Below are 18,570 nucleotides of genomic sequence, written 5' to 3' on the forward strand. Positions count from 1 at the left end.
AAGGAATAAAATGCATCATCTCATGATAAGAAGATAGTAAACAATACGAAAATATCTTAGGTTGGCTAAATTGCTTTATCGTCGCTAATATCGTGGATAATATTGTAACATGTCCTCGCAAACTTATGTACCATTTTTCACCATGCATGACAAAATTCATCATCGTAGTGGCCACATAACCTTTCTTTACAAGGAATACATGCTAGTTTGGGGCGGTTATATGGTAATGTTGCAATACAACTTGTCCTTCATTTTAAGTTAATTTTTTGTAGTACCCGTTTCATGTTGATGCAGTGCGATATTTGGGCTCACCCATTATTTGATCCTTTTTGTTTTAGTATATTTTTGTGTTTCCTATTTAGGAAAATGCAGTAGAAAGGTCAAGAATTCGTGAAATATGTGTCTATCATAACACTAATGAACTCTGGGCCTATGACATCAACACAGAAATTTGGTACGTACAACTTTTTCCTTGAGATATGCCAATTTATTCTCAGTGCCGTTTTATATTTAATGATATGATTTTCAGGTCACTTATATTGACGAAAGGTGACACACCTCCGAGAAACTCTGGAGCATGTGGTGTTTTGCACGACGATTTCTTATACGTGTTCGGTGGTAATGATCAATTTTTGCCGATTGTTTCATGAGAATAATTAGTATTTCATTTTTATAGTACCCTTACCAATAATTCTTTAATTTAAGGATATCATGGCGTCAGTGACAATTTCGTCATGGAAGGGAATAGTAACCAGCTCCTTCGACTAGATTTGACCACTATGACTTGGAAACAGCTGTTCCCTAAAGGTGTTGCTCCTTCTCCTTGTGATAAACTCGTTGGATGGGAGTACCAGGGAAGGTAAGGATGGAATATATCTTTATCACTCTATTGTATTGTGGTATTTATTGGTTTATGTCAGACAAAGCCCTTGCCCACACAGCAGAAATACGTCTCGGATACGTCTCTGAGACGTCTCGAATATCGCATGTTACGTCTCAGAGACATTCTGAGAGCTTCAGAGACATCTCTGAGACTTCTCTGAGATGTCACTATGTCCAAAAAAATGGTCTATGAGATGTCTCATGAGACGTCTCAGATAAGTCTCTGAGATGTCTCATAAGAGTTTGTACTCGGGTATGCTTAAAAATGTAGGCAAAAAATAATTAAATTCAAATTATACAGTTGTGACCTACTTATCTCGATCATTTTTAGCGACGAATTTTTGATGGATGGCCTTTTGAAAATAAGAAACCCACATTAAATGCCGTGATTTTAATAATCAAAACTGCGCAATTGCACCGAAAAATATGTATGGAAGGCATTGATAGCGTTTAAATAAGTTTTTTTTTTTAATTTCCTGAACGGCTCACGATTACATCTCTGAGACATTTGCGATATTCGAGACATTCGAGATCATAGTGAGACGTCTCTGAGAGGTTCGTTGCTATATGGGTGGTTCCCTTGACGTTTGTGCTTTGCACACTTTACTGGTACCATTGGTTGAAATGGAATTCTCATCTTCATAACTCATGTCTTTATGTTTATTATTTTAAATTTCTGTCTTTAGAATCCACCCGATTTGAATTCATTGCCTATGGTATCATGGGGATAACAAAACATGGTTGACTCACAATAGTTATGTGGTGAGCCACGCCCATTTATGACAGAATTTATACTAAAACTGGTGGTAGGAATTTTAGGGAACTCTTAGAATCCAGCAGGAAAGAGTAATCTTCCTTTCTAGCAACTAATTGAAGGCATGATGATGAGGAAATTGCAATATTTCAAATTTTTAATTACTTCTAGTACTCAATACATATAGAATTTTCCCCATGCTTTAGGACATGTGGGGCGGACGACTATGAGTTGTGATGGCTGAATCGGCATTATTTTTATAACTTAAGGTAAATTTAAAAATTGAAATTATTAAAAAACAATATGGGCTGATATAAACCCTTGCTATTTTTTGCTAGTCCAATGAGGCAGTTGAAGGGTCAATCATTAACCAATAATTTTACGCTCCAATCGTGAGATAATGTCCTGGGAGAAAAATGTTCTGCTCAAGTTTAGAAGACTTACTATTGCATTGTAAGAATACCTTGGGACAACCCTTCTATTGATGGTCCATGCAGCTTTTTGCCAATTTGAAAATGCGACCTTTTAGAACGTTATAGCTTGAAACCTCCGCATGGAATTCTAATTTTTTACATAGGTATGACTCTCCCAAGCTCAAGATGTGCATTATTTCCTTGTGAGAAAAACACTCGTGTGTTTAAATCAGTTGGGTAATATTAAATTATGTACTTGATTACTTCTGTTTTCAAATTGTAAATCTGTAATAGATTTTCACAAAGTTACTCCTTAGAAGGTACCAACAAAAATAATCTTCAGAATGTGTGAAAAACTCATTTCTATTATGTTTTGTATTATTTGTAAAATATTTTTAAAATTATTAAGAATTTAGTAGTCATGCTGATGAAAACAGCTAAAGCCAATTTGTAAAAATTCAAATTTTAACTAGATTTAAAAAATATATAGCCTATCTTTCCTGAATCTAGAGTCATTTTCAAAGACTTTAAGAGAAGAGAGACTTCAAACCAGGGATGGCAGTCGAAACTAAATTAAAGACAAAACCAGTAAAATTCAATAGGTTTGTTTCCAGGAGCGATATGTTGAAACGAAAAAGAATAAAACCCGGGGAGCTAAACTCAGGGACTAAAACGAAAAAGCCATCAAAACTGCTGTGGGTCGAAACCAAACCAAACCTCTGGGACGAAACGAAACACAGGTAATGTTTTACACCGGAGGGACCACTTGCTTCACCTTTGAACAAATAAGTTTCGACTCCTACACCGAGTATGAAGTATGGTTGAATGGAGTGGAGGTTTGCCCTACCGCGTCTAGATGCATGGGGCACTTTTCCACCCTTAATGTGCAATGCAGTATTCAGTCTCAAAATAACGAAGCTAAATGCTTAAAGCTCTCTACATTCTGTCGTGAAATGGGTAGAAATTATTCCCTCTTATCCCCCTTGGCTCAACTTCTGGGATCGAAACTTAACTATGAGTGGTGGGGTTTCAATAAATTTAGTTCTGTTCCCGGGAGAAAAGTTTTGTCCCTGGTCAGCACACTCCGTGGTGATTTTAATTTCGTGCAGAAACAAAACTAAATCTAAGCCTCGTAATTTTTAGTGATGGGTCGATTCCAAAATTTTATCGATTCCGATCCCGATTCCGATTCTGACATTTCGATTCCGATTCTACCGATACCGATTCCATCGATTCTGATGCCATAGGCTCCAAGAAAAATATCAATTAATTCCAGGCAACAAGAAAACTACTTTTTTAAATATTACTCTGTGAAAGAGTCAGTTGACAAAAGAATCTTTCATATCATTGCTATGTAATTAAAATATAATAGCTAAATTTCAAAACAGAACATACCTGAAAAGTGGTGTTACATGATAGGTATTACTTTAGAATATTGGCACTCATATATGTCGACAACATATATATATATATCCAAACTACAAGGGAGAGCCCTGAGTACAGGAATTTTCATAGCTGTAATAAAGATTACATACTACGTGTATGAATCATGTAATATTTGGCCCTTTCAAATTCTCAAGCAGAAAATCCAATTATTCTACATGCTCAGCCAAATCTTTTGCAAGTTTTGACTTCTCCATGTTACAGTATTAATTCCTGCAGAAAATTGCCTTTTCCTACACAGGTGTGTTATTGGGCAAGTACTTTCCCACCAAAATTGCAAGATTTTGGAGACTTTGGAATTTTTATTAAAAATTATATCAACGATTTGTTGGATCTTGAATCTTAATGGAATCCAAGTGGACGAAGCGAACAACTATAGAACTAAACTTTAGTTTTGTAGAGCCAAAAAAAATGCTATACTTCTCACGTCATTCAATCAACCTTAAAATCTCTTGCTTTTTTAAGTTCAAGAAAGAAACTAAACGCTGCAAATGAATATTACATCGGACGGACGCAGTAATAAAAAAGGCTAAAAGAGCCTTGTGGGGGTGAAAACTCCGCCTACCGTGCGACTCTCCTCGGCGAGGGTGGAAAGGGAAAAAGGGTATCGCTTGTTGCCTTTCACGGAAACAGTTCATTTTTCTCTCTCTTAAGCATGCTGACTTAATCTCTTCACTTTACTTCAATACCCGAGGCATATTTCTTACGCGCGGGATGGTTCCGAAAAATATCCAATCCTTAGTATTTTCACTCGAGTAATGCGCTAAATGGTCTAGTCGATCTATACATAATCCTTTTTAACATCCTCAGTTTATTGTTTTAAGTCAATGAAGACGATTATCCATGCTTTAAATGACGATTTGCAGGACTAATGTTTTAAAAAACTTAAAAATCGGCCCCAGTTACCGAGCCTCAGAGGTCCGCGGCGTGTAGGTCAGCCTTGACGCGCGATTGAAAAATCGTTCTTATTTCCTTCGTCGCAAACTTTTTTTCAAGATTTCTACTTAGTACTCTTTAAAAATCTCTACTTTATATTGTGGTTCAAATTTTCCGAGTTATATTTTTCGTAAACGAAAGATAATGTCTACTTAATGTCAAATTCCACGTGAAAAACGGGTCGGCCATTTTGCGTTGTAAAACCAGACAGATGAGAGCCAAAATCTTCAAAAGTCATTGAAAGTATAGGCAAAGCGCCAGATCAAAGGGATATTGCGTTTTTTATTCCACAAAACTCATATCAACGGAAAACCACTTGGACAAATTCAAAGGATTTTGAGGAAAAACGATATCTCGTGTGGCATTGAAAAATTGGTCATGTTTGGGCCTCTGTATCTCACTAAAGGTTCGCAATTATGTAAAATGGCATATAAATCAATATTTGCTGATGATTTATGAGTATTTACGCTGAGTTTCCAGTCTTTATCCCCAAAAAGGTCATTTTGGACTTTATTCAAGCTTTTTCCGATTTCGGACCAGTTAGCGCGGGGTAGGAACTAGGAAGACGATCGGCCGCCGCGGCTGGCGTAAAGGTATTCGGCGCCTACATCGACAACAACAATAGTGTATTCGGCAGACTGAAACTACCAGGCCAAGGCATTAGAATGACTTATCGGCTTTAAAAACTGCATTAATACACGAGTTTCATGATAGCGCTTCCTGTCGGCAGATTGCTGGACCTACTAGCCTCGAAAGCTCTGTAGCCTTAACTACTCGACTCGACATCCGTAATGCTACTCGAAACGCTCGAGTCGAGTACCAACTACTCGATCGACTTGAATTTTCGAGTACTCGCACATCCCAAGAAGATATGTGTTTTGTTATTACGATTACGTGGCGCGAAAATTCAAATGACTGTTGGAAATGCGGTCGTATATTTTGTTGTTTGAAGTACTGCTGGAATCGGAATCGATTTTTCGCCTTGGCAAGTACTCGTTTTCGATTCCGGTTCTTGGCCGAGAATCGAGGAATCGAAGAATCGAGGAATCGAACCGACCCATCACTAGTAATTTTGGTTCTCTCCGGGTCAAAACGAAATTTTTTCGTTTCGTTTCACTTACCATCCCTGCTTTAAACTACTTTAATCATTTTGCTCAGTGCTGTAGCCATCAATTGGCAAACCATACATCTGTGTAACACTGCTAATAGGTCTTGGCTTGTTATTCTATAATGGTTAAATCTCTTTGTAAAATATGTATGGGAAGGATTCAGCAGGGAGCCCATGGGAAGGGTATCAAGGGGCATATGGGAGGGGCATTACATATCTTTCTTAAGAATTCTTTCAAATGAGAATAAACTACCCGCATATCAATTTGAAACTACATTTGATGCCAGTCATATATGTATACTAGGGTGGGCCGGAAAAAGGTTTTTTTTCCAAATCAAATTTGCCCTGTGCGGGAAAGTTGTGAAATGATATAAGGATCTTGCACACAAAATTTTTTTCAAATCGGATAGTATGCCACTGCCGCCCGAGCTCTAAAGTTTAAAATTTCACGAAAAATCAGGCTGATTTCAGAATCAAACGGCTATGACGACGAATTTTATGAAAATATGGGATAATGGATAAAATCAAAGATTGGATACATGTTTAGGGTTTATGAAAATGAAATTTGAACTTTATTTGGCAAAATCTATGGTTCAAACAATGTCTATGAATTAACAACAAAATTAGAGTATAGACCACCCGCACAACACAACTCATTTTTGCCTCCGTTTCTAAAATTCCATTTTGGGGGCTAAATTGCAGGTAAAATAATATTTATTTCGATTGAATTTAATTTTTTAGCAAATAAGTCATCATATGGTAGTAAATAATCCCACAAAAAGTAATAGGGTCATTCCATGTCCACTCAACCAATTTTTGGGGGGTCCCACGCCCACCATCTCAGATTTTTTAAAGCACAAAGTTCTTCATTTAATTTAATTAGGAATCATGGTACCTGCATGGAAATTTGTAGCTGTTTACTTGGGATTGCTTCACATGTCGCTAGACTTTCTTTGAGACTGAAATGACTGAATTGCATCCGCCTGGAGGTAAGGAGGTCATGGGATGGTTAATTTATTGCAAGTGTCAAAAACAGATATGTATTTGTTGGGCATGGAAACTATGCACAATTTGAGAAATTATGACATATTAGGGAAAACCGGTTCTTCTACTGAGGTGATATAATAAAAAAAAATTTGAAGATCTATTTTATTCACTAGAAACAACAGGATAAGTCCAAAGTTTTGTGTTTCTCGTCAGATGAAAAATTCTACTGTATATTTCAGGCTTTATTTCTTTGGTGGATTTGGGCCTGCACCTGATATATGGAGCTCAGGAACTTTTGACTTTGTTCCCGATCATTCTCTTATGGAAACTCACCCTCAGAGAGGATGGAACAACCAGTTGGTGTCGATTGATGTGCGAAACTGCAGAGAATTCCTCTCGAAGGGGCGAGAAAAGGAGCTGCTTTGGGAGTGGCCGAAAACTTCCGGAGCAATGCCCTCTCCACGAGCAGCACATGCTGCTGACATTTGTGGCTCTAAGTTATATTTATTTGGAGGGAGACTGAAATACAACCGAATGAATGATCTACACTGCTTAGACATGGAAACAATGCATTGGAGTGGAGAGTAAGTATACAAAATGTAGTCAAGGTGACTTCGTTTAACTTTAGAAGCTTGCGGTGAGAAACTTAATTTTCAGCTTGTGAAGTAGTTGCAGTGACTTATTCTCTGTCTTTGCTTATAAACACTATACTTCTTCATTCTTAATGTAAAGATGTGATATAGACTATACAGATACTTATTGGGAGTTTACTTTTCCCTAATGTCATGGAAAAATTAGTGAAGCACTTAAGGTAGTGTACTAAAGGGTTTTTACCAGTCAGGAAAGTTATGGAAATATTGGGAAAATTAGTTTATAGTCAAGGAAAAACTTCAGCGGTGCAGCAAAAAGATGAATATTGTGGTTGATTTGCTGTGCTTGATCAATGAGGTGGGTATTTTGTGGCGATTCTTGCATTGCAGCGTGTGTTATACTTATAATGCTGGCTGGAGCCTCTCGACTTTGTTTCTCCCACTACTACTACTGCTTCACTTTATTTCACAGTGAATCTTGCTGCATTTGTCCATGAAATCCCTGTGTACAATTACTTTGCCAGTTGATATAAAGTCAAAATTGGAAATTTTAATAAATCAGGGAAAAGTCAGGGAAATTGGAAAGTAGGCATGAACCTAGAACCACCTTAACATGTTCGCTGCAGAGCTGACTATCACTTCCCGGGTTAAGACTGTGGCGGGACCAACAGGTGGGTCATGGGTATACTCCGTATTGCGCTGTGTGACCCACCTGTGGGTCGCATGTAGGCTCACATTTTAACCACTGCCTTGAGGTGGTGCTTGACTCGGGGGCCTTCCTTTAATAGGAGTGGATTGAGGGGGAGAAGGAACGTGGGTCAGCCGCCAATAGGGTGGTTTCCTATTATTTTTTTATTGCCTAAATTGAAAGATTATTACTCCTGGAGTACGCATTTCACGCTCTTAGATTTTTGAATGACAATATCTATGTTTCGCGATTAAACGAAAAGTGAAAATTTTCAAATGCGCGAAAACGCGACGGCTAAGTAGGAATGATGGGAAAAGTCTGTGTGACGTATTTCTGGTTCCCTCTTCTGCCGTGTGAGGTGACCTTGAGGCGAGGCTTGAGCACTGATATACAACGCAGGCTGCTAGCAGGTAGCAGAGTACCGTGCTAGCAGGTAGCGCTTGGCTTAAATATGGATTATTACTACCTTATCAAACAAAGGAACCTTTCCGACCTTAGACAATTTTAATAAGTGATTATTAAGAGATGTTTCCCTGAGCTCTGTGACTCATGCATGCATTGGTAATCTCAGACGATGTAAAACTCCTATCCTCTCGTGTAGAAACTAGGTCCCTGTGACGTCACGTGGAGTGGAATCGCATGGGCGCCAATCTGGCCTTTTTCAAATGAGGTTAAAATTGACCATTGCCATTCGTTTAAACGGGGATTTCTAAAACCAAATAATTTGTATATTATGAAAACCCTAATGGTGGGTAACGAATAGCAATCAATGCATTTCATTTTCTTTGATGAAGGAAACTACGTCCTATTGGACCCCCTGCAGATAGGGACTACGCTAAGGGCCCTTTATTTTGGGGCTCTCTAACCACAGTATCTCAAGTATGTGGCATTACAATGGCTCAGCACTCCTAAATTTCTGCACTTTCACCTCCTGAGCGATAGACTGAGGCCAGTATCAAACCTGGGAGCTCTGCCCAAGTGGCACCAATGCCAATTTTTTCAGCTTTATTGTAACACTCGATTCTGAAGCTATGTCAGAGAGGGGATGGTGTAACACACAGAATGTATGCGTTTCACACAAAATTGCATGCATGCAGATTTTCTGTGATCATAATTTTTGGGCCAAGCTCGAGATTGGGGGCCATTTTTCGTGTTGCTACTGAGTCTGGTGAGAATGTGACCCACCAGTGTGTCTCACCTAACTTCCGGTTTTGCTTCGTAGAGTACCTTTTATAGAGTATACTTGAGTTTTAGGTCTCTAACTTTTCATTTCTTTAAATGGCAATATACCTATGCAAAATTAATAAAAATGATAAATTCGCAGTCACATGGTACAGAGGATGGGTGTTACCCAGTGGTGGATCATACCGCAGGGAACATATTTAAAGCTGATGTCACTGGTAATTGTTTATAAGAAGCAGGTCACAATTCTTTATACTCTTAGGCTATCAATTTATTTCTCTTGTATTATTATGCATTTTTTTGCGGGAAATTAGTGAATGCTAGTGACTCACAGGCCTTCTTGGGAATACATAAGTGGTTAGTTAAAGAGTGGGTAATAATATTTCACCCTGGTGAGAAATTTGTTTTACATCTTCTCAGCTTTTATCTGTAGAGATATCCTTGTTATGCTATTATTTCATTTAGTGTAATCTTTCCTTCAGTTCTTGATCAGTATTATTTGTCGCATCTCCTGCAAGTTGATATAGTGGCACTTAATATAAATTCTGAAAATATTGCTGTTTCAAATTGTTGACTTAATGTGTTACAGCTTAAAAAAATGTCATCAAGCAAATCCAGAAGGACGCTCATGGCACAGCCTCACATTTGTAGAAGATGGAAAAGCTGTATTGTATGGCGGATTCAACCAGCACAACATTATATTGAGTAAGTCTCATGTATCATTCTGATTATAAACTACCGTATATGTCTGAATATAATCCCCCCTTTTTTTCCAAAAATGCCCGTGATAAAAGTTAAGGGGGGGACTATATTCAAACCCATTTTTTTAATTTTTTCCCGAAACTAAAAGCCTCAAAATTAGGGGGGGACTATATTCGGAGGAATATGGTATGTAAGGTAGTTGATAAAATTTGATGTGTTAAGCTTCTCCACTTAACATCATTCATTGACCCACATCCCAGTGTGCTTATGGTAGATTACAGTACACCCTCGTAATATGAACAACCTTGTTATCCTAAACCAATCATTATTACGAAGTTCGTTGCTCTTGACGAAATGGCCTATCCAATCTATAATAAAAGAAATGTTATTACGAACCTTCGGTTTTCCGGTCCCATGAAATTCATAATGATGAGAGTTTACTATATTGTCATAGTCATTGAACAATTGCAGCTTTGTTGTTGTTTTTTTTGGATGGTGGAACTGGTTTGTATATCTCAGCAAAACTATTTTGTATGTTATAAATGGGTGTGACTTGGGAGATAGTATCTACATTTCTTGCCTGAGTTATCCTGAAAAATAACTATCCGCAATGCTGTTCGATTACCACCAAGTTCCCTTTCTGGGGACCATGTAGTAATATTTTAGCATGCACATATTTGAGATATACCAGTGATGTACACTCATAATTAAAATTTTGAATGTCTCTAAACCTACTTTACTCATATTGTGTTTTGCAAGCAAACAAAAAATATGCAGTGAAATTGAAAAATATTTGGTTGCACATGCCTATGCTATTGGTTATTTTTCAGCGTATTTACAGCAATTCCGATGATAATCCTTGGTATCTCTTTTATGTGTGCTTAAAATCAGAGGCTTTGAAAGGAAAGTAGAATCAATAATTCAGACTGTTGAAACTTTATTCCATAGTAAATTTGCAATTGAAGAAGTGACTTATAGGTGGAGTTATATGATCTATTGCTAGATTTGACTAACAAGGAGTCAGATGATTTGCTCCCTATTTTTCATCTCTGGGAACATAATCTGGGAAAGTTAAGAAAACTATTAAAATCCATAACATATATCACAAAATGAAGCAAAGATCATACTGGCTCAGATTTTCATTAAACTTGCAATGAACATTCATTTTGGAATGAATATGTATATGTGTAAAATAATTGTGTAAAATTTTAGCTAGGTTCAATTATTTATTAAATATGGGTAATTGAACTTTGAGAATGATTTCTACAGAGCCACATCATGTGATGCCTGGTAATTTTTGCTTTCATCCACAACTCCATTCCTGTTGGATTTTGGCACTTCATTTTTTGCCATGCAATATAGTGAAGAGTTTGGCATAACTTTTGTTACTGTTATGTTTGCTCTTCCTGAGTACCTACATAAGAATGGTATTGTTCTATGATTGCCTTTCACTCTTGTGTAAATAGGAGAAGAGCTTATTTTTTTGCCTTAATTCTAAAGCTACTTTTTTTCTACTTATTTAGAAGATTGCTGGGTTTTAGAAGTTCCATCGGTGAATTGGATTAAATTATGTGATGGTAGACCAAGGCTTTGGCACAGGGCTTCATTTTTAAACACTGGAGATTTGATCATAATGGGTGGCCATAAGCATAGTATTACAGATCCTGGAAAAGTAAGTACCTTCATATTTCTGACCATAGATTCATTCAATTTCCTATGCATACATACTTTAAAAACTTGTGATTTCTTAGGTAGACAGCCAGTATTTATAAATCATTGCCAATGCAGTATAGCACCAATTATCTTTAGTAAAAGAGGGAAACACTCAAGCGGATGATATGAACATTTATATTAATAATCCATTCATTATCATTTTCCATGAAATATTTCCTTTGTTTTATTGTCATACTTCCTCTATGACTTGAGCATCTACTCCATTGGAATAATAATTGATATAGTTCTGTTTTCCTAACCATTTCACTGTCTATAATTAAGACTTGGAAAAATTAAGTGTTAATAGAAGTGAAGCAGTATAGTAAATAATTGGCAAAGGTAGTAGTAAATAATGCAAAATTGGCTTTTAACAAAAGATTATGATTTTTACAGATATTCTTGTAAAGCACCAAAAATATCAAAAATGGTCAAAACCCTTTCTTTGTTGTTTGTTTTATATAGAGGCACCTTGTATGGTTAAAATGCTAGTCCTATCAACTTTGCTTTTCTCATGTCTATCAGTTGATTTAAATAAATAAAAGATGGTAGCACTTTTCCACAAGATTTTTTAATGCGTACAATGCATTTCGGCTCACTGAGCCATCATCTGGTACAAGACACTGCAAAACATTTGAAAATCTCCTCTATACCCTTGAGAAAGGGGGGATTTGCGGAGGATTTAACTTCTTTGAAGAAGGGGTTTACAGAGTAGAGACAGTGGGAAAAGATACAGCTACGGGATGTGGGGAACCCACGTTGGAAGGGCGACTCTAGTCATAACTGTAAAATAACGACACGTGGGGTGGAAGAACCATAGAAAAATGGGAGGAGGGTTGAGGAGATTGAAGAAAGGGGGGGTTAGGGTAAAAAGAGAGGCCGTGTGTCTTTAGAAAGGGAGAGGAGTAAGTAGGAAAAGAGGCGGGGGTGAGGAGTCCCTTTAGTTTAGCTGAGAAGGAGTGAGAATTAGGGGGGGGGGGTACCGGGAGGAAATTGCTAGCAAAAGAAAATGGTCAACACAATACGGAGAGAGGGTGGGCGGACGGGAAAAAATCCTGTGGATGTTGGGGTCAGTTAAGGGGTGGGTGAAGAAAGAATTTGACCATTTGTTTTTGGGAAGGGTATCTTAAGGAAAGGAAATTGGGTGACAAACACTTGTTCATTCTTTTCCCACTGTCTCTACTCTGTACACCCATTCCCCCCCCTTCTTCAAAGATACCAAATCCTCCCCTTTCTCAAGGGTAGAAAGGAGATTTTCAAATGTTTGGCAGCGTCTTGTACCAGATGATAGCTCAGTGAGCCGAAATGTGTTGTACGCATTAAAAAATCTTGTGGAAAAGTGCTACGATCTTTTATTTATTTAAATATGTCTAACTTCGACCAATTGAAGCCTGAATCTGTTGAACTTCAGTTCAGAATCAGAAACAGAATCAGTTGAATCAGTAGAATTCAGATATTGAATCCTGACATGATTTCAAGGTTAAATATGCACTTTCCAGCCAATGATTTCAGCTTAGAATTTCATTGTATATTAATAAAAAATTTCCTTCTAAAATTTACAATGGCATGCTTTCTCTTTTAAAATTATGTTGGAATGATATTTTGAAGGAAATAGTGAGTGCAATTGCAACACAGTTATGATACCGTGTTCATTACCCAGACATGTCTCAATGCAGCCAGTACTCAAATTGGAAAATTTTTGGTAACCTTAGGGTGCTGAACTTGTCTCTGACGTATAAATTTTAAATGAAAATTCAGAAAAGTTGCTGCCCGCTCGAAAAGTACATGATGATGTCAGAGTTTCAGTTTGATGACAAATTTGCCCTTAGGAGGTGAAGGAATGCTGGGTAGTGACCAAGGTAATAGGATGAAAGCAACAATTGATGCCCCAATCACCTGGTCACTATGATTGCGAACTACAATGATTCACTGCCGAAAATTCAGGGCATCAGCTATAATCAACTTTCATAAAATCATCCCTTTGGAAGGCATCAACTGTTTAAGCCTCAGATGAGCTATTTCAATTTTAGAGGATGTTGAAATCAACTTGTGTATGCTTTATTATAACTGCATTTCCTGTAAATAACTAAATAACTCAATACGTATTGTGTGTTGCCTGTATACAGGGGACCCAGGTTGATACAAGTGACTTCAATGTACATAAGCACATGCATTCTGTTACACAAAGACACAGTTCTATTTTATTCTTTATATACAAAGGAAGGAGCTTGTTATATTATTTCACATCTATCATCTGGTGAAATGGTTGCTGACCTTTGCATATCTTTGGGGGTAATTATATCATTCCTTTGGATCCCTAAGCATTAAGCTTACCTTGCTTATTCTCAAAGTAAATTAGTGAAGATCAGATCAGACCAAACTTACACCTCAGCCTATTTCAATAGGTGATAATTTATTTATATTCGTGTATTCCCTGCAACAGGAAAACCATTAGTGTAGGCAATATCAAGCTAGACTTTTTAAATGGTTTAAACAGGGTGCATAATTATATGGCTGCAGTATGTGAGAGTGAGCTGAAGTGGTGGAGGGTTGGTTGGGGTTGAGGACTCTTGATGGGAGGCAATAGACTGGAGATCTAATTTGTAACTGTCTAAAATACTGTCTCTCTCTAACGGTCTGTGTATAAATTCATTCTCTAACCTACAAATATTTATGATCCTGTCTGTCGTTGTAATTACTTTTTTTGTTCCAGGATCATGCGGAGGAACTTTTTGTGTTAAATTTCACACCTAAGTCACTACTAAGGTAAGATTATCCTGTTTTCTGAATTGTGGATGTAAAGTCCCAGAAAGAAAAATCATACCACCCAGGGGCCAAAAATATTCTAAATCCAAAATTGACGCAGAATTGGCAGTGCTGCTGAATCCCTCTCTCACTGCGGAGAACAGCTAATACTCTTGAGCATTTAGTGAGGGGGTATTTGCCAGCCAGTCAAAAAGGATTTTAGCTCATTGAGGAGGACGTTTTGACCTGTATTATTTTTAAATGAGGGCTCATGGGTCTTGACCACTGCTCAAGTGAGAATCACGGAGTTGGATACAAGGAGGTAGGCGGGCAGTGCCTCAGCCTGAGGTCGCTCCTCCATTAGAATTGCAAGTGAAATGTCTTAGGACAGGCTTCAAAAACCTTTTCAACAGGCTAGGAAGAAGGTGTCAATCTATGCCCTTAGTGTTGTTTTCAGCACCAGTGGTAAAATTCAACGGCATAGCCAATTAGTGGTCAACTTGAGTCTTATAGAATTTTTGGCTCCTGGATGGTAAAAATTTTCTGTCAGGGACTGTGCATCTATGCATTTAGCATTTATGTACTTCAGTCTACATGCAAGAGTGTTATTTTTACATACACACATAGTCTGGAAAATACATACGTACATGGTCTGGAAAATTTAATTTTTGCTTGTACACCCATGCCTTGTATAGCACAAGGGATGTCTTCCTTGGGGTCTATGCGCTATACAAATTTGTGTTATAAGAGAGCATTTTAACATTGGGAAGATAGGGATGCGTTCCTGGTAGCATAGGTGTTGGGTAACTAATTTCTTCTAAACCATTATATTCCCATAAATAGCCTTAGAATATGTTATTTATATACATTTTATAGTTTAAAATATCTTTAAAGATAGTAGGCACGCATTCAAAGACTTTTATTCACATTTAAAAAAATTCGTATGTGCTTTTGAAATTCCCTCCTGTCGTGCGGGTGGGCTAACATCTGCTATCTCAGGAGTTCGTAATGCATTGCCAGCAGTTGACAATTTTTCAAACCAGTCTAAAAACAATTATTGAGTCTCCCTGGCCCTTTTGTCGCTCATCAAAATGACATGCAAATGCTACTTTGAATGCCATTTCATAGCTAGCAGAGTTTGTAAATGATAAATCATTTTAATTTGAAGTCCTCCGAGGCATTTGCAGCTACGTGAAACAGTCTTTAATTGCCTTGAAACCTGACCCAGGTTTTCCTTCGCTGAAAATGAATGAACGAGAATGCATTCTTTTCCAAAGCAATATTGTCTCGTCAACATTAAAAACTAGTTGAGGGGCAAAGGTGCCACTTTCAATCACAGCTTGGAGTTCATCAGAAAATGTTGCGGTGACTGCTATCAACACTTTCAGATTCCCCTGATATCTCTGCTCTGAAAATATCTGCTTGCTGTTTAAAATTCTGGAACCAACTGGAGCTTTCACTAAATGTCCCGGAGTGATTACCACCCTCGTCTTTTTGTACAGATTCACTATGAACTTTCGGTACGTGTTGACCGCTTGGTTGAAGTTAGTGCAGCTGAGGTCACTGATGTTTTAACAACGTCTTTATTCAGAATAAGGCATCGTGAGTTTAAACTTCCGCATAATCTTGCTTTGACGCTCTCCATTTTCAAGGCAATTGACCTCTTTCAATTTCTTTTCTAGGTTTATGGTTTTTCTTGATAACTTCTTGATTTTTCTACCCACATTCCTATTTTTTGCCATTTTTCTCTTGGTTTTTACTCTGTATGGCTCTATCGAAATCACCTTCTACTGCTGAACTGTATTCCTGAGATGCAGAGGGCCTACGACAGCTGGGAGGGAATGAAGCCATTGTGTTTGAGATTCTACAGTGGACCCTTTTATGTGTTGATGCTATTCATTTGCAACTCGGCCACCGCTCCATTTCTCCCCCGTGACCTTTAAGGCTTTAGCGTAGACCCTTTTCCTGGAAGTCAACAGATAACCTGTGATGGCAAAAATTACGCATTAAATTGAATTGGCAGTGTTGACTTAAATAAGAAATCAAGTATGTGCCTTGATAAATTCCCTGTCATGAATGAGTTATTTATGTAAATGAATTGAATTATTAGAATCATCTTTTTGAATCATTCTTCAAGTTTACAGTTGTTGCCTTATTTAAATTTAATCAGTACAAGGATTCATTAGAACATATCTCTCATTCGAAACAGAGTTACTAGAGAGTGTGTTTGGAATTAATAATCATCTTAATATGGCATGGTACATAATTGCCAGGCTATGTTTTGATCTAATTTGCTTTTTTATATTTTATTTTAGGTTGTGTCTTGATGAAATACTCAAGCATCAGAAACAGCTTTCTCAAAACTGGTGCTGGTTGCCTGAAACTCTCCAAGCAATGCTCCGTCTTCGAGTTGAACAGTGCTCTTTGAGGTAGTGTCATTAATGAAATGTTACCTCTCCCTAAACGTGTTTTTCTCCAGAAATGGTTGTAAAGAATTGCCCAACCTAGACTACTTACGTATGATCAATCACCAAATGTGTGTCATCATTTGGTTGCAAAATAATGTTTTGGATCTGTTATATTTCCATAGGTTTTAGATCTGAAATGTGGCAAAATTTCTAAAATGTGGTTCATAGCATACAGTGCAATGGAGAATATTTCATGAGTGCAGCTGTTTGTGCTACAAGTATTTTGTCCGAATAATCAGAATTTACTTTTCTTCAGAAGGAAGAGTATGTTTTGTTTTATTCATTACAATGTGATGTAAATGCTGTATATTTATTTTTGTATAGTTATTGTATATTTGTCAACCTATCTCTGTGCCTCCTCTATGGATCAGACATAATTACAATGGATTTTAATTATCTGCAGCCATTTATCCAGTAATCATCGGGTTGATTATCTGGTCATGTGTGAATATTGCAAGTGGCTTGGGTTAACATGGCCATATATGGTGTATTTACTTTCTTTGTTTTGCCATCAAATTAATTAGATTTAGCTAATTCTATGGGAGTTAATAAATGTCAAATTCTAAAGTAAGCATTAATCAGAATATGATTCAGTTCTGTTTTTGTTAATTTCCATATCGAATGGCAAAAGAGCCTAGAAAGAACAAGATCATATCAGCTGAGTCACTAATTTCATACTTGTTATTATAGGTATCTTGTGTGTGCCTGCCATGAATTTTTCTACTCATTTTGGTCATAAGTTACAAGTTTATTGGAATTGCCCGCATAGCAGAAATACGTCTTGGATATGTCTCTGAGACGTCTCGAATATCACATGTTACGTCTCAGAGACATTCTGAGAGCTTCAGAGGCATCTCTGAGACTTCTCTGAGATGTCACTATGTCCAAAAAAATGGTCTATGCGACATCTCTTGAGACGTCTCACAAAAGTCTCTGAGATGTCTCATGAGACTTTGTACTGTGGTATGCTTTAAATTTAGGCAAAAAAAATAATTAAATTTAAATTATACAGTTATGGCCTACGTTTCTCGATCATTTTTAGCGACAAATTTTGTGATGGATCACCTTTTGAAAATAAGAAACCCATATTAAATGTTGTGATTTTAATAATCAAAACTGCATAATTGCACCGAAAAATATATATGGAAGGCATTGATGGTGATTAAAATACGTTTTTTTTTTAATTCCTGAACGTCTCACGATTACATCTCCGAGACATCTGTGAGACATACGTGATATTCGAGTCATTCGAGACCATAGTGAGGCGTCTCTGAGAGGTTCATTGCTATGTGGGTGGAGGCAAAGGTAGTGATGCTATCCTTATTTTAGTTGCTGTAGTGATTCATTGTTAGCCCAAGGTACCAATACTTTTGAAAATGGTGAATAACTGTGAAAAAAGCTTGTTTTGAAATTTTTATCCTGTCTTTGAAAAATGTCTTGTGGTTGAATATTTGTCTTTTTTTATGATACTGCACTAAGGGTGTTGAAAATGACCCTGAGTTTAATATTAATTACCATCAACGAGTCTGAAGTCGGGGTCCTGGATCCATTAACTCTATCCAATGGGTGTTGTTGATTAATTACATCAAAAATTTAAAGTTGTTTACCCATTCCTGTTGTTTAATGGACCGAATCATTGTTTTCTTCCTAAACAAAAAGTCGTATATGCCAGACTCAACATGTTAAACCAGTGGTTAGTTAGACAGTTTTTTTTTCAAAGCAATATGCCATTGAATGTCTTACCTCGTCCTCATCTTCACATATTACTATTTCATCAAAAACTTTTTTGTTCAGAAATTTAGTCCAATCTCTTCATATTGATCCTTCAGAAACTCCTTATTCTCATACCTAACCTATGAATGTTCTTACCAAGTTTTGATGTCCCTGTTTTGTTTAGGAACTTTTAGAGCATTTAACTGATGCAATAATTGAAGCAGAATATGGCTGTAATTATTTTATCAG

General features: G+C 37.1%; 1 protein-coding gene across 2 annotated transcripts; it reads left to right on the forward strand.

Moving 5' to 3' along the window:
• The first annotated feature begins 19 nt into the window (after positions 1-19).
• Positions 20-17,175, forward strand: LOC124153826 (kelch domain-containing protein 2-like). Of its 2 annotated transcripts, none has more exons than XM_046527200.1 (9): positions 20-223; positions 363-454; positions 530-618; positions 706-859; positions 6,763-7,107; positions 9,573-9,688; positions 11,209-11,357; positions 14,103-14,161; positions 16,456-17,175. In XM_046527200.1, the coding sequence occupies exons 1-9, from the start codon at positions 110-112 to the stop codon at positions 16,571-16,573; spliced, it is 1,236 nt and encodes a 411-aa protein (XP_046383156.1). In that variant the 5' UTR covers positions 20-109; the 3' UTR covers positions 16,574-17,175. The 2 variants fall into 2 exon arrangements, with proteins under 2 accessions (XP_046383156.1, XP_046383157.1); XM_046527201.1 differs by having other exon boundaries at positions 14,109-14,161.
• The last annotated feature ends 1,395 nt before the right edge of the window (positions 17,176-18,570 follow it).

This window comes from Ischnura elegans, chromosome 2 (assembly GCF_921293095.1).
Source record: "Ischnura elegans chromosome 2, ioIscEleg1.1, whole genome shotgun sequence".
NCBI classification, from domain to species: Eukaryota; Metazoa; Arthropoda; class Insecta; order Odonata; family Coenagrionidae; genus Ischnura; species Ischnura elegans.

Bases quoted from the DNA above. Each gene is read 5' to 3' on its own strand.
- LOC124153826 (XM_046527200.1), top strand. From the start codon at position 110: ATGTCCTCGCAAACTTATGTACCATTTTTCACCATGCATGACAAAATT. The intron at 224-362 runs GTAATGTTGCAA...TTTCCTATTTAG, and splicing joins TAGTTTGGGGCGGTTATATG to GAAAATGCAGTAGAAAGGTC. The intron at 9,689-11,208 runs GTAAGTCTCATG...CTACTTATTTAG, and splicing joins CCAGCACAACATTATATTGA to AAGATTGCTGGGTTTTAGAA.